The sequence below is a fragment of the Manis pentadactyla genome, chromosome 3, assembly GCF_030020395.1.
Source record: "Manis pentadactyla isolate mManPen7 chromosome 3, mManPen7.hap1, whole genome shotgun sequence".
NCBI lineage: Eukaryota > Metazoa > Chordata > Mammalia > Pholidota > Manidae > Manis > Manis pentadactyla.
Window position 1 is genome coordinate 107,746,602 of NC_080021.1, and position 13,175 is coordinate 107,759,776.

Below are 13,175 nucleotides of genomic sequence, written 5' to 3' on the forward strand. Positions count from 1 at the left end.
AGTTTTGTTGACTGCTTTTTCAACATCTATTGAGATGATAATGTGATTTTTGTCTTTCTTTTTGTTGATGTGGTGTATGATGTTGATGGATTTTCGAATATTTTACTATCCTTGCATCCCTGGAATACATCCCACTTGATCATGATGGATGATCTTTTTTACGTATTTTTGAGTTTGGTATGCCAATATTTTGTTGTGTATTTTCATATCTGTGTTTATCAGGTATATTGCTCTACAATTTTCTTCTTTGTTGGTGTCTTTGCCTGGTTTTGGTATTAGAGTGATGCTGGCTTCATAGAATGAGTTTGAAAGTATTCTCTCCTCTTCTACTTTTTGGAAAACTTTAAGGAGGATGGGTATTAGGTCTTCTTTAAATGTTTGATACAATTCAGTGGTGAAGCCATATGGTCCAGTGGTTTTGTTCTTAGGTAGTTTTTTTTTTTTTTTTTTAAGAAAGCAAGTGAGAGGCTTTTATTTAAAGATAAAGTGAGAGGACAGAGCTCCTGGCTCATGCCAGGAGGGGACAAGAGAGCCCCGGGGGTGGTGCATTGTCTAGGGGTTTTATAGGCAGTTGAGAGACAAAGGGCTAGGATGTACACCAAAATGTTTATCTTTAAAGAGACATTTCATTTCTTATTAGTCTTACTGGTTATTTACAAGAAATTTACTGCTCTGATTTCCTCCCAGGATAGCAGCTTTCTGGTCTGGGAGAATATCACTTAAGACTGCCTGTTCTGTTCCCAAGGTGGGTTGAGTTATTGTCTGTTTGTTAAAGAGTATGTTAAGAAACTTACTTTTTAACTAATTGGGTTTTAAAATGCAATCTTATTTTTAAAATGGAATCCTTCCTGTTTGTTTTGTGCTTGTTAAATTGTCCATGTGGCAAACCACTTGATTAGGGCTGGAGGAGGAAAAGCAGCACCTGGGTAAAGTCAGAAAAATAAGCTGGGCCCCCCAGGAGGCCAGAGCAAATCTCACAGTGGATTATCTTGCTTTGTTTTTTTCGCCAGAGGCCCTCATCCTACTCTGTCTAAACCCATAGTCCCTGTCTCATTCCCCCCTTTACGGATGGAGACCCTAGGTGCTGCCAGGGGAAAGGGGGGTACGGCCGCTCTGGCTGCTTCATGCTGAGTGGGGGTGCAGAAAGGTGCAGCTAGGTCTCCATCACTGGTTGGCCAAGAGGCCTTGGGAGATGGGCGTTTTCATCCTGGGTTCCATTTCCATCAACATTTGGAGTTTCATGGATTCAAATGGATTTAGAAAACCAGCTCCATATTGTAGTCCATGGGACTTCTGGGCCTGACATAGCTTGGACTTGCTTTCAGAGGTCCTGGAGTGAATCAGAGACATTTTGTGAATTTGGAATGTTCACACAATACTCAACTTTAATTATAGCACAGGTCCCACCTATGCTGCTGTTAAGATGTCTAGTGCCATTCTATTTTGTATAACTGCTTGGCACATTAGTTTTACTTTAGTTTTAAGGCCTTTTCAGTAAAATTGGGTAAGGATTTGGTATGCCAAATTACATCTTCTAAACCAAGAGATGATATAAAAATGGAGGCTAGGTGATCATGCCAATGAAAAACACTCCTAGTCCATTGATATTGGAGGCTTGGGAAGTTTGCAGGGTGTGGGGTGTTCTTAACACACTTGCAGCCAAGAAGTTCAGTTACTACACTTATTTAGTTCACTCATTCTTAACCATGCTAGATCACTTACACAACCTTCATGTGACAAAATGAAGCTTCTCTTTAAGCATTCTTCTCTTTTGAAAGATTTAAGCCAGGCTGTACTGCAGAATATAAATTTCTGGCTCAGGGAGTCTAGTTTAAAAACCTCCCAATTTTTTAGGATAATGATGAATTCAATAAGTAGAACAGATTTCCAATAAAAGGATTTAGAAAATCAGTTTTATATTGAAGTAGTCCACAGGACTTTTGACCATTTTCCTCGTGGCGAAATTAATTTAGCCGCATAACCTTATTATATTGCATACTTCTCTCAGGGGCCTCACTAATCAGAGAGTTTGTATTGAGGCCAGGCTTGTGTGCAGAAGGTAAGGCACTTTTTTTCAGGGTTTGGGGATCAGATTGCTCCCAGCTCTTTAGAATGCATGCCAGAGGCATGTTTGGCTTTAAACTCAAAGAGGAAGCTCCCATCTGGAAGAGAGAGAGAGAAAGACAGATGTGTGATACTTGGTGGGCCTTTTCTGTGAGGGCGTCCACTTGCCTTGGAGCCTGGGTGACTGTGGTCAGTCACCTCCTCTGCCAGGCCTACTGTACTTAACCACTCCTTACCACTGTGGCCTATACCTTGTCTTGATTTCCCTCTTGCTTTCCCACTAAGGAAGAGTTGCCTCAGAGCTCTAGATTTAGTGGGACCTCACCAGTGTGCTCTTACTTTATGCCTTCTGGGCATTCTAATCCAGACCCTAATTTCTTCTGCTCAGGCTTTAACGTAGTACACTCGGGATCATTCTTTGAGAGGCCCATGCCTGTATGATAAGTGCAGGGACTGTGCTACTTTTCACTACCAGCGTAGTGGTTGGTCAGAGTCACAAGCCTGTTTCCCTTCCCTGGGGCTGCAGAAAAGGAAATGCCATACCCCAAGATGACTGTCTCTTAGGAAGAGAGGTCAATAGAAAAGAGCCATTTACATATTAGGCTCAGTTTTCAGCTTGATTACTTCACAAACCTCATTCACACTACACAGGAGAAACTGGCACAGTCCCAAGAGGACTGCTTCGAATGAAGAGCAGGGGAACTTTTTCTAAAGTCAAAGATAGAATTCAGACAGAGGCTGCCATGGATAGTTATAAAGCAAGGGGGTGTTCTCTCAAACACCAGTTTCTGCCACTGCCTGGGAATTACCTTACTAGTCACCCACTGTAAGAAATCTGACCTGTGAGACAAGAGGTTGGGGGTCATCTGTGACTCTTGCATATACAGCGTTCACTGAGCACCATCATTTCAGTCGGCCAGAGCCAAGATCCAAGACCACTGTCTATTAGTCCGGTCTGCCCTTGGAGTCCGCAGATTAGTATAGGAAAGTAGGAAATTAGTTCAGCCACTTGCCGACATTTCCATCCAGAGGCAGGGGATCAAGGAGCGGCAACACTGAAAACTTTTCACCGGAGACTTAAGACTGGTAGCTGATGCTAATTGTCTTTTAAGTGGCTGAAAGGGTCCCAGACACATTTTTATGAGATAAAAAGTACAGCATTTAGTCAAGAATAAGAGTGAAGTGTAGATCTACCTTGCGGTGGTGAGCATCAGGTTCCGTGAGACTGATGAAGTTAGAGGCACACATAGAGCATGGAAAGAAAGTAAAGAGCACCCCTGCCTCACTCAGAGGCCAGGGTGGCCTGAAAAAGCAGGCTGGGAGTCAGAGAGACAGAGGAACACTCCTCACGGATCCCCAGTCGGGCTGTGGGGGTCTGATTCCAGACACGTGGGCCTTTGAGAAGCCGCTGAAGTGTAGCCTCAGCCTAGACCCTCGCAGTTGCCCACAGCTTTCCTCAGTCCCTCACATCCAAGGAGATGCCTCTGAAAGGGAAACCTGGCCTCCACTTAGTTGACTTTCCCAGCTCCCAAGGGAGACAGGGGATCCACTGAGGGAGACGCAGGGGAACCTGTCACTCTAGACTTTGAGATTGGCAGCCAGGCCAGTCCCATTTACTGCCCTATTTTGAGTTCCATAGACAGCTTCCTTATAAAAGGAGAGTGAAAGAAAAAGGCAGGTTCAGATGCCAATACTCACCTCTGAAGTTATCCTGGAAGAGCCCCCAAAAATGATGGCAGGTTCTTGTTCGTGGAGTCGAAGAATGGACTTCACAAACACTCAAGGTAGGAGAGCAAGTGAAAGGCTTTTATTTAGAGATAAAGCAAGAGGACAGAGCTCCTGGCTCATGCCAGGAGTTGACAAGAGAGCCCCCTAGGTAGTTTTTTTATTACCAGTTCAATTTCATTGCTGTTAATAGGTCTGTTCAGATTTGGTTTTTTCCTGGGTCAGTCTTAGAAGGTTGTATTTTTTTGTAGACAGTTGTCCATTTCTTCTAGATTATCCAATTTGTTAGCATATAATTTTTCATAGTATTCTCTTATAATTCTTTGTATTTCTATGGTGTCTGCAGTGATTTTTCCTTTCTCATTTCTGATTCTGTTTATGTGTGTACACTCACTTTTTTTGATAAGTCTGCCTAGGTGTTTATCTATTTGTTTATTTTCTCAAAAGAATCAGCTCCTGATTTCATTGATTCTATTGTTGTAGTCTTCTCAATTTTATTGATTTCTGTTCTGATCTTTATTATGTCACTCCTTCTACTGACTTTGGGCCTCATTTGTTCTTCCCTTTCTAGTTTCATTAATTGTGCATTTATCTGTTCATTTGGGATTGTTCTTCATTCTTGAGATAAGTTGTATTCCTATACAGTTTCCTCTTAGAACCGTCTTTGCTGTTCTAAGTTCTAAGAGAAGTTCTAAGAGAAGTTGGGGTATTGAGTTATTCTTTTTTCATTTGCCTTCATATATTGCTTTATCTATGTTTTTATTTGGTCATTGATCCATTGATTATTTAGGAGCATGTTGCTAAGCCTCCATGTGTTTGTGGGCTTTTTTGTTTTCTTTGCATAATTTATTCTTAGTTCCATACCTTTGTGGTCTGAGAAGCTGTTTGGTACAATTTCAATCTTTTTGAATTTCCTGAAGCTCTTTTTGTGGCCTATTCTGGAATGTGATCTATTCTGGAAAATGTTCCATGCGCACTTCAGAAGAGTGTATAACCTGCTGCTTTTGGGTGGAGTGTTCTGTAGATGTCTGTTAGGTCCAACTGTTCAGTGCTTCAGTCTCTTAACTTATTTTCTGTGTGGTTGATTTGCCCTTTGAAATAAATGGTATGTTGAAGTTTCCTAAAATAAATGCATTGCATTCTTTTCTCCTCTGTAATTCTGTTAGTATTTGTTCCCCATATTTGGGTGCTCCTATGTTGAGTGCATGGATATGTAATGATTATATCCTCTTGTTGGACTGACCCCTTTATGATAATGTAATGTCCTTCTTTGTCTTTTGTTACTTTCTTTGTTTTGAAGTCTGTCTTGTCTGATACAAGTAGTGCAACTCCTGCTTTTTTCTCCCTATTATTTGCATGAGCTATCTTTTTCTATCCCTTCACTTTTAGTCTGTGTATGTTTTTGGGTTTGAAGTGAGTCTCTTGTAGGCGTCATATAGATGGGTCATGTTTTTTTTTTATCCATTCGATGACTCTGTGTCTTTTGATTGGTGCATTCAGTCCATTTATGTTTAGGGTGATTATCAATAGATATGTACTTATTGCCAATGCAGGGTTTAGATTTGTGGTTACTGAAGATTCAAGAGCAGCTTCCTTACTATCTAACAGTCTAACTTAATTCCCTTATTATTTCTAACACAATTAAAGGGTTTTTTTCCTCCTTTCTTTATCTTCATCCTCCACTCTTTATATTTTAGGTGTCATATTCCTTACTTTTTGTTGTATCCCTTGACTACCTTTTTGTTAGCTGATTTAATTTTGCATTTGGGTAGTAATTAATTGGTCTACTTCCTCTACTGTGATTTTATTTTCTCTGGTTACAGCTATTTAGCTTTAGGAGCCCTTCCATCTAGAGAAGTCCCTCCAAAACAGTGTAGAGATGGTCTGTGGGAGGTAAATTCCCTCAATTTTTGCTTATCTGGAAATTGTTTATTTCCTGCTTCAAATTTAAACGTTAATCTTTCTAGATACAGTATTCTTTGTTTGAGCCCCTTCTGTTTCTTTGCACTAAACATATCATGCCCCTCTCTTCTGGCCTGTAAAGTGTCTGGTGAGGGGTTTCATGAAAGCCTGATGAGTTTTCTTTCATATGTGGTATTTTCTCTCTCTCTCTCTCTGGCTGCTTTTAATACTCTGTCCTTGTCCTTGATCTTTGCCATTTTCATTATTATATGTCTTGGTGTTGTCTTCCTTGGATCCCTTGTGTTGGGAGATCTGTGTACTTCCATTGCCTGAAAGACTATTCTTTCCCCAGATCAGGGTAGTTTTCAACAATTATTTCCTCAAAGAGATTTTCTATCAATTTTTCTCTCTCTTCTTCTTCTTCTGGTACCCTTATAATGTGAATATTGTTCCATTTGGATTGGTTACAGAGTTGTCTTATTATTCTTTGATTCTTAGAGATCCTTTTTTCTCTCTGTGCCTCAGCTTCTTTGTATTCCTGTTCTCTAATTTATACTACATTTATTGTCTCCTCTACCTCATCTAATCTGCTTTTAAATCCCTCCATTGTGTGCTTTATTTCAGATACTGTATTTTTAAAAGTTTCTATCTTTTTTTTGAAGTCCTCTCTGAGATCTTGACTATTTTTCTGGAGCTCAGAGAGAGTTTTTATGATTTTTATTTTGAAATCATTATCAAGAAGTTTGGTGATTTCAAACTTCTTTATCAAGAAGTTCTGGTATTGGAGGGATTTTGGGTTGAACAAGGTTCTTTTTCCATTTCATTTTTCTAATGATTACTATGGAATAATAACTTTGTGTAGGTGATGCCCTTTAGTGCTGATAAGCTCTACTTTCTGAAGCTGCCCAGCACCTGGAGCAGATGGCCAGGGGTTGCAGATGATTAGCACTGGTGCCTGCTGACAAGAGAGAGCTCGTTCCTGCTTCCCAGGTGCAATGCCTTCCTTCACTGCCAGGGCCAGTGGGAAGAATGCACAAGGAGCAACCTCTGCATTATTCCCCTCTAGCTGCCATAGTTGGGGTTGCTGTCTGGCTGGTGTGGTGCCATGGTGGGGACTGCAGGTGTGAGCCAGTCCTGGCTGGGGGGGAAGGAGTGGCAGGCTGTGTATCACAGTGGGGAGCCTCAGTGCTGCATTGTGAGTCAGGGGGAAGGAGTGCCTGAAGCTCCTGAAAGTTCCCAAACTGCTTGGCTGAGTGTGCCGGGATGATTTTGTCCACCTGTCCCTTCTCCTAAGCAGCATGCTCTGTGTAATCCATGCCCCTTTAGCAGCCCTCTCACTGTTGTGAAGTTATTCAAAGTGCCCACCTTTCTTTTGTCCTGGAGTAGACAGCTGTGGGTTCCTGTTCTCCACAAGCAGCTGGAATCTCAGTCTCTCCAAATTTTCCACCTGTCCGCATATTTAGCATCGTGGGCCTCCACTCCCTCCCTGTTTTGTTTCTCTTCCTCTCACTAGTGAGCTGTGATGGAGGGGAATGTTTGGGTCTCCCCGGATCATGCCTTTGCTACTTTATCCTTTTCAGTGAGGTCTTCTCTTTTCCCCAGATGTAAGCCACCTGTTGCAGTCTTCTTTCTGGTCGCTCTTTCAGGATTTGTTTTATTTGCTGTACTTTCCTGTTATATTTTGTTTTGGGAGGAGGTTTATGTCTCACTTATCATGCTGTCATCTTTTTCCCAGAATCAACCCAGTGATGGCTTTTTAGATACTACACCAAACTAACAATCCATGAAAGAAGTAATTGATAAATTTGATTTCATTAAAATTAAAAACATCCTTTCAGTGAAAGATATTGTCAAAGAGAAACTACAGATTGGGAGAAAGTATTTGCAAAAGATATCTAATTAAGTGCTATTATCCAGTGTTTGTGAAGAGCTCGCCAATATGAAAACAACTAGATTAAAAGATGGGCAAAAGATCTGAACAGACATTTCACCAAAGTAGAAATACAGATGGCAAATAAGCATATGAAAAGATGCTGAATGAACTAAGAATAAATGAATAAATGCACTGGTACATCCAAAGAATGAATACTATTCAGTTCTGAATAGAAATGAGCTATTAAGGTGTGAAAAGACGTAAACTTAAGGCCTATTACTAAGTGGAAGAAGCCAGTGTGAAAAGGTAACATGATGTGATTGCAATATATGACATTATGGGAAAGGAAACACTATGAAGACAGTAAAAGGATAAAAGTTTTTATAATCTCTATCATAAATTTATCCCAACTCAGGATAGGGATGGATGAATAGGCAGGAAACAGAGGATTTTTATTGCATTGAAGCTATTCTGTATGACACTCTAATGGTAGAAACCTCATTATACATTTATTAAAACCCATAGGAAGTAAAACAGCAAGAGTGAACCCTAAGGTGAACTATGGAAAAGCCGCAGTGGATTGTTGAGAGTGCAAGTAGAGACTGAACATGCAGACCTATTTCCTTAGTTTCCTCTTTCCCTTTTGGAGCTAGTTAGCTGGAGGCATCAGATCTGCTCAGCTCCTCGTTGTAGTTCACCCTGGTAGGCTTCCAAGGAAGCAGGGCCAGAAGTTTCCAACAGATGTTATAACTTAAACTGTTAAATTCTGAGTTTTACAGTTTTACACTTTAAAGACCACTTATCTACAGATACAAGTTATTTTCTACAGTATCAATTTCATCCATACAAAGTTGAAATTTTGGTGTCTGTCATAAACTTTAGTCTTAGTTCTCAATTGCTTCATCTTGAACTAAGAAACAAAATTCTATTTACTGGGCCTTCCTCAAATTCCCAGCAGCACCCAAATCTCTAGTCCTCTAGATGCTGGGTGTTTAATATTACTGAGATCTTTGCTCTCCCCTCCAATCCATCCCTGCTTTGGTTTGTCAGTTGCCTGGAATTAAAGTAAAAGCTTAAGTGTGCTCTCTTCTCTTCGTCAAAGCCACTACAAATAATTCTACACACTAATGTTAGGAAAGTATTTTTTGAAGTGAAAATTTTAAATCTTGGCATTTCTCCACAGTTTTTTTGTATTTATTTCAAACTCCTAAGTTGGTTCCACCTAACTCTTTATGACCTAGTAGCTGTCTACTCTCGTCTCATAGCTAAGACTCCATCACATGCATTCTTACTATATCATAAGGTGGTTTCCATGCCAAACTCTCAGACAATTCCAAAAAATCTACAGGCCAATATATTTTTCTGCCTCTGCACAAGTTTTTTCTCATTGCCTCAAAAGACCTTGTACTCTTCTTCATCTAGCCAGTAGCTCATAATCCTTTAAAGCTAAAAATTTAAACATCACCTTGCACGGACGTCTTCCTTATTTCCCATCTGATGTATGCTTTCTTTGTGTTTTCTTAATACATTGTATAGTCCTCCATTTGTCCAACTATTCATTCACACTGTTACCCATTCATCCATCCATCTATCCCATAATGACAGAATACCCACCATATACCAAAGTCTGTGAATTGTGCTAGGAATCAGAAGTAACAGGATGGGTGTCATTCTTGCTTCCATTGCGTTATAATCTCTATCATAAACTTATCCCAAAGAACTGTAATAAAGATTTCCCTGAGTGACTTGTCCACTAGTCTGTAAACTGCTTAGTGATGACATACTTGCCTTTAAATCCATCGCACCTACCGTGTATGTGACACAGGAATGTTATTAATAAATGTTCATTGAATAACTTACTGTATAAGTTAAGTTCTATAAATGTCTTCTAAACTCTGTAACCTCAGAAATTATTATCTTAATTTTTAAAATACTTGCACGTGAGTACTTCCAGTCTGGGTCTCTCTTGCAAACTTGAGTATGTGAAATAAAGATAAGGAGATGTTAGATTCATTATAGCAGTATAAGAACAAAGTTTATTGACCTAGGTGACTGAAGGTTTACCCAGACCTTGACTGGTCCCCAATGCCAGCATCTTGAACTCCCTTGGTTCCTGCTGATCTTTCAGTCCCAGTCCTTGAATCTCCCACTTATTCAGTGAATTCTGAATAGTTTTTCAATAATTTCCATTTGCACCTTTAATGTTCATAATCAAAGATACCCAGAGTTGTCATTGCTAAATTCAAGAATACCAATGTACATGCTTAAATAAAGAAGTTTAGATTTTCAAATACTATTAAATATTCTATTAATGTTGAATGTGAAGCAAACTTAGAAAATCATATAAAATCTTTGAAGAAATGGGAAATCTGCTAAATGATACCTTTATTTTATTTCCTATCAAGGTAATTTGCCAGAGGACCTCCCAACTCCACCAGAAACTTCAGTTCCAGTAACATTACCTCCACACAACTGCACAGACAATGAATTTGTTTGCCTGTCCAATGGTCACTGCATTGAAAAAATACAGATATGTGATTTTAGATATGACTGTCCTGATAAATCAGATGAATCATCCTGTGGTAGGTGAATTCCTATATTTTGTATTAAATATAGCCATATGGCAGTAAGAAAATGCTAAAATAATATCAAAGTAGTGTGACCAACTGTTATTGTTAGAATTTTTCAACTTGGCTTAGAGCATTTTACTCACATAAAAGCTATTATATAGAAAATTATAGTAGAAGAATCAGTATGCATTTTTCTATTATGTCCAACAGGAGGTAAGTGTTTTCAGTTAATGTTTTGGGTTCAAAACACTTGTTTTCATGGGCTTGACTCTAGCACTATTTTACTAGCTCTGTTTGACCCATCCTCCATCTCTATTTTACCCCCCACCTAAGTGAAATAGGTATATTTAAGGAGGAAGTATTAGATGAATTCATTCAAAGTTCACCACTGGCCCAGTGTGCATGTAAAAGGAATGCTATATCCAATACGCAGCATTCACAAGAAATCAATTGTAATACAGATGGGCCCTTCAGCACCTGTGTCCTGTTGAAATATGGTTTTCACTTTTGTGGCATCTACGAATCCATGACTTTAAGGCAATTAATTAATTTAAAAGTGAACTTCTCAGCCAAAGATACAATCTGAGAGGAAAGAAATTAATCTGTTTGAATGGGCAAAGCACAAGATAAGAGGCATGAACACTGCCATTTTTTTCCCTTCCCAGCTCATTACTGAGTGTATGTGGGTTTACTCTTTTATAATATTTCTCAAATGTCTTGGTAATGTTAGCGGTTCAGAAGATACAGGAAATACATAGCATAATGAACTCTTGTTTGTCTTATATCACCCTCATCAAGATATGCTAAAACTTTAAAAGGAGACTCATATTTATTATTTTAACTCAGAAAAAATGCTTCGTAATGTACAAATACACAATAAATTAATCTAGTCAGTAAAACTCATAAAATGAGAGCTAACTCCCTCTGTGAATGAGATGAGATCATAATTATGTTAGCCAGGGATATATACTGTTTGTCACAGATGGAAGATAATATAGTGGAAGATGTTGTGGTATTCAGACTTCCTCATGGGAAGATGCTAAAATCCTCTCAAAATTGTACCTAAGTTGTGCTGTTTGTAAAAGTTTACACAAAGTCTAATTAATTACACCTAACTAGTGTCCTTAGTGAATACTTTCTTAGTTTAACTTTGCAATTTTAGTGTCATTTATGAGTGGATGGGAAGTTTTGATAACTTCTTTAAATGTCCTGAATGTATGTCTACTAATAAATTGTTATTTTAAAATCAAGGGAATATTTATTTTGAATAAACATAAGTTGAATCATTGCCATTTTATTTCTGAACGTATTCTGAGATCTTGCCATTTCCATCTCTTTGTAAGGACTATTATGATAAATCTTACTGTCAACTTTCTCAGTTTTCTATTTTCAAATTTATTTTCTAACTTTATCTTATAATATGAGATCTACCCTCCTCACAAATTTTTCAGTGTACAATACATTGTGGTTGACTATAGGTAAAAGGTTGTATAGCAGACCTTCGAGCTTATTCCTCTTGCTTGACTGACACTTGCACTCTCTAATTTTTTAAAAATTTATAATTCTTATCTGTTTTTCATATGAATAGGATTGCATTGAATCCTAAATCTTTTCATGAGATAAGTATAATTAATCAATATTAAGATCAGAGATTAAATAACACATCTGAATGTCATTATTAAAATTCAGTTGTTTTTTTTTTTGAGTGTTTCCTCCTCAAATTTTATGTTAAATCCTGAATTCAATTTTCTAAATAGTAGTAGTAGTATGCCATCACTGTAATAGCTGTAGTACATACAAGGCCTTATACAGTACACCTAGCTCACTGAATTGAATCTTTTATTCAATCAGTGACAGATTGAAGACAGGCACATGAACACAAGTGGGAGAAAAAACATTTTCACATACACCTTATATGTTAAAAAAAAAATCACTGGACTTGTAATTCGTGTGATGTTAAAATATATTCATTATAAGAATACTGAAAACTTTCAAGGAAAGCGACCCAACATAAAAGCTATTGTAAAACTTACTGCTTTGAACGTAAGTTGTTTGGAATTTGGAATAACCTCTTCAGAGACTGAGCTAAAAGTTTAGTTTTGTAATAATACTGTGGAAAAAGAAAAGGCTTATCAAAACTTGCGGGTCATGCAGGTAACGTAAATGTTAGGTCAGAAGAGACTGGCAATGTTTAAATTGCTGCATTAGGACTTTATTAAAATCTCACTTCCTTATGAAAGATTCTTTAGTATATGCATTTATTCCCATATTTCAGTTACTACAGATACTTGAATATAATGCCCCTGTATTTAAAACTCTTCTATTATACAAACCAGTAGCCTAATTATTTCAGTTATGCTTAAAAGTTAGATATTGATGATGATGATGATGATGATGATAATAATAATAATAAATGCCAAGAGTAACAAACTGTTAATACAGATAGAAATCCCTGTTTATTGTGATGGACTTATCTTGTTTTTATTCTTTCCTATTCAAGCTATGGAAGTTTGCAGCTTTGAAAAAGGAAACCTGTGTAAATGGTACCAGTCAATCTCAGACCATCTAACTCAAGATTCAAACACATTCAGGTGGGGATTTGGTCATGGAACCAGTATTCATCATGGAGAAGAAAATCACAGACCATTGGTGGATCATACAAAGTACGTGACCACATATCTTGAACATGTCTCTAAGGAATGATTTATTTAGTAGTTAACAAATTCCTGCTCACCACCTTACCCTAAGTCAGGGATACTGTAAAGATGAATGGTTAAGTTACAGAAAAAGTGGGCTAAGTGTATTCTTTCATACAAAATTGAAAAAATAATCAAAAGGTAGTGAATACTCTTAGAAAGGTCATAGAAACTAGACAAAGCATGAGTAAGGAAAGTAAAAAATTCGTAATAGTCACTCATCGAAAAGCACTATTACTGTGTTGTCTTAAAATTATCTACTAATTCTTTTCCCACTCCCCACAGCCCTTTTCTCCTTTCCCCTCTTTCCATCATCTCCTCCTCCTCCTCCACCTCCTCCTCCCT

The 13,175-nt window shown here is 38.2% G+C and overlaps 1 protein-coding gene across 1 annotated transcript in view; it reads left to right on the forward strand.

The window, feature by feature from the left end:
* MALRD1 (MAM and LDL receptor class A domain containing 1) overlaps positions 1 to 13,175 on the forward strand; it is a 694,454-nt gene that overhangs the window by 202,154 nt on the left and 479,125 nt on the right. Inside the window, exons 20-21 of the mRNA XM_057498267.1 lie at positions 9,970 to 10,146; positions 12,635 to 12,797. Coding sequence (XP_057354250.1) covers positions 9,970 to 10,146; positions 12,635 to 12,797 — 340 coding nt within the window. The remainder of the gene's footprint in view (positions 1 to 9,969; positions 10,147 to 12,634; positions 12,798 to 13,175) is intronic.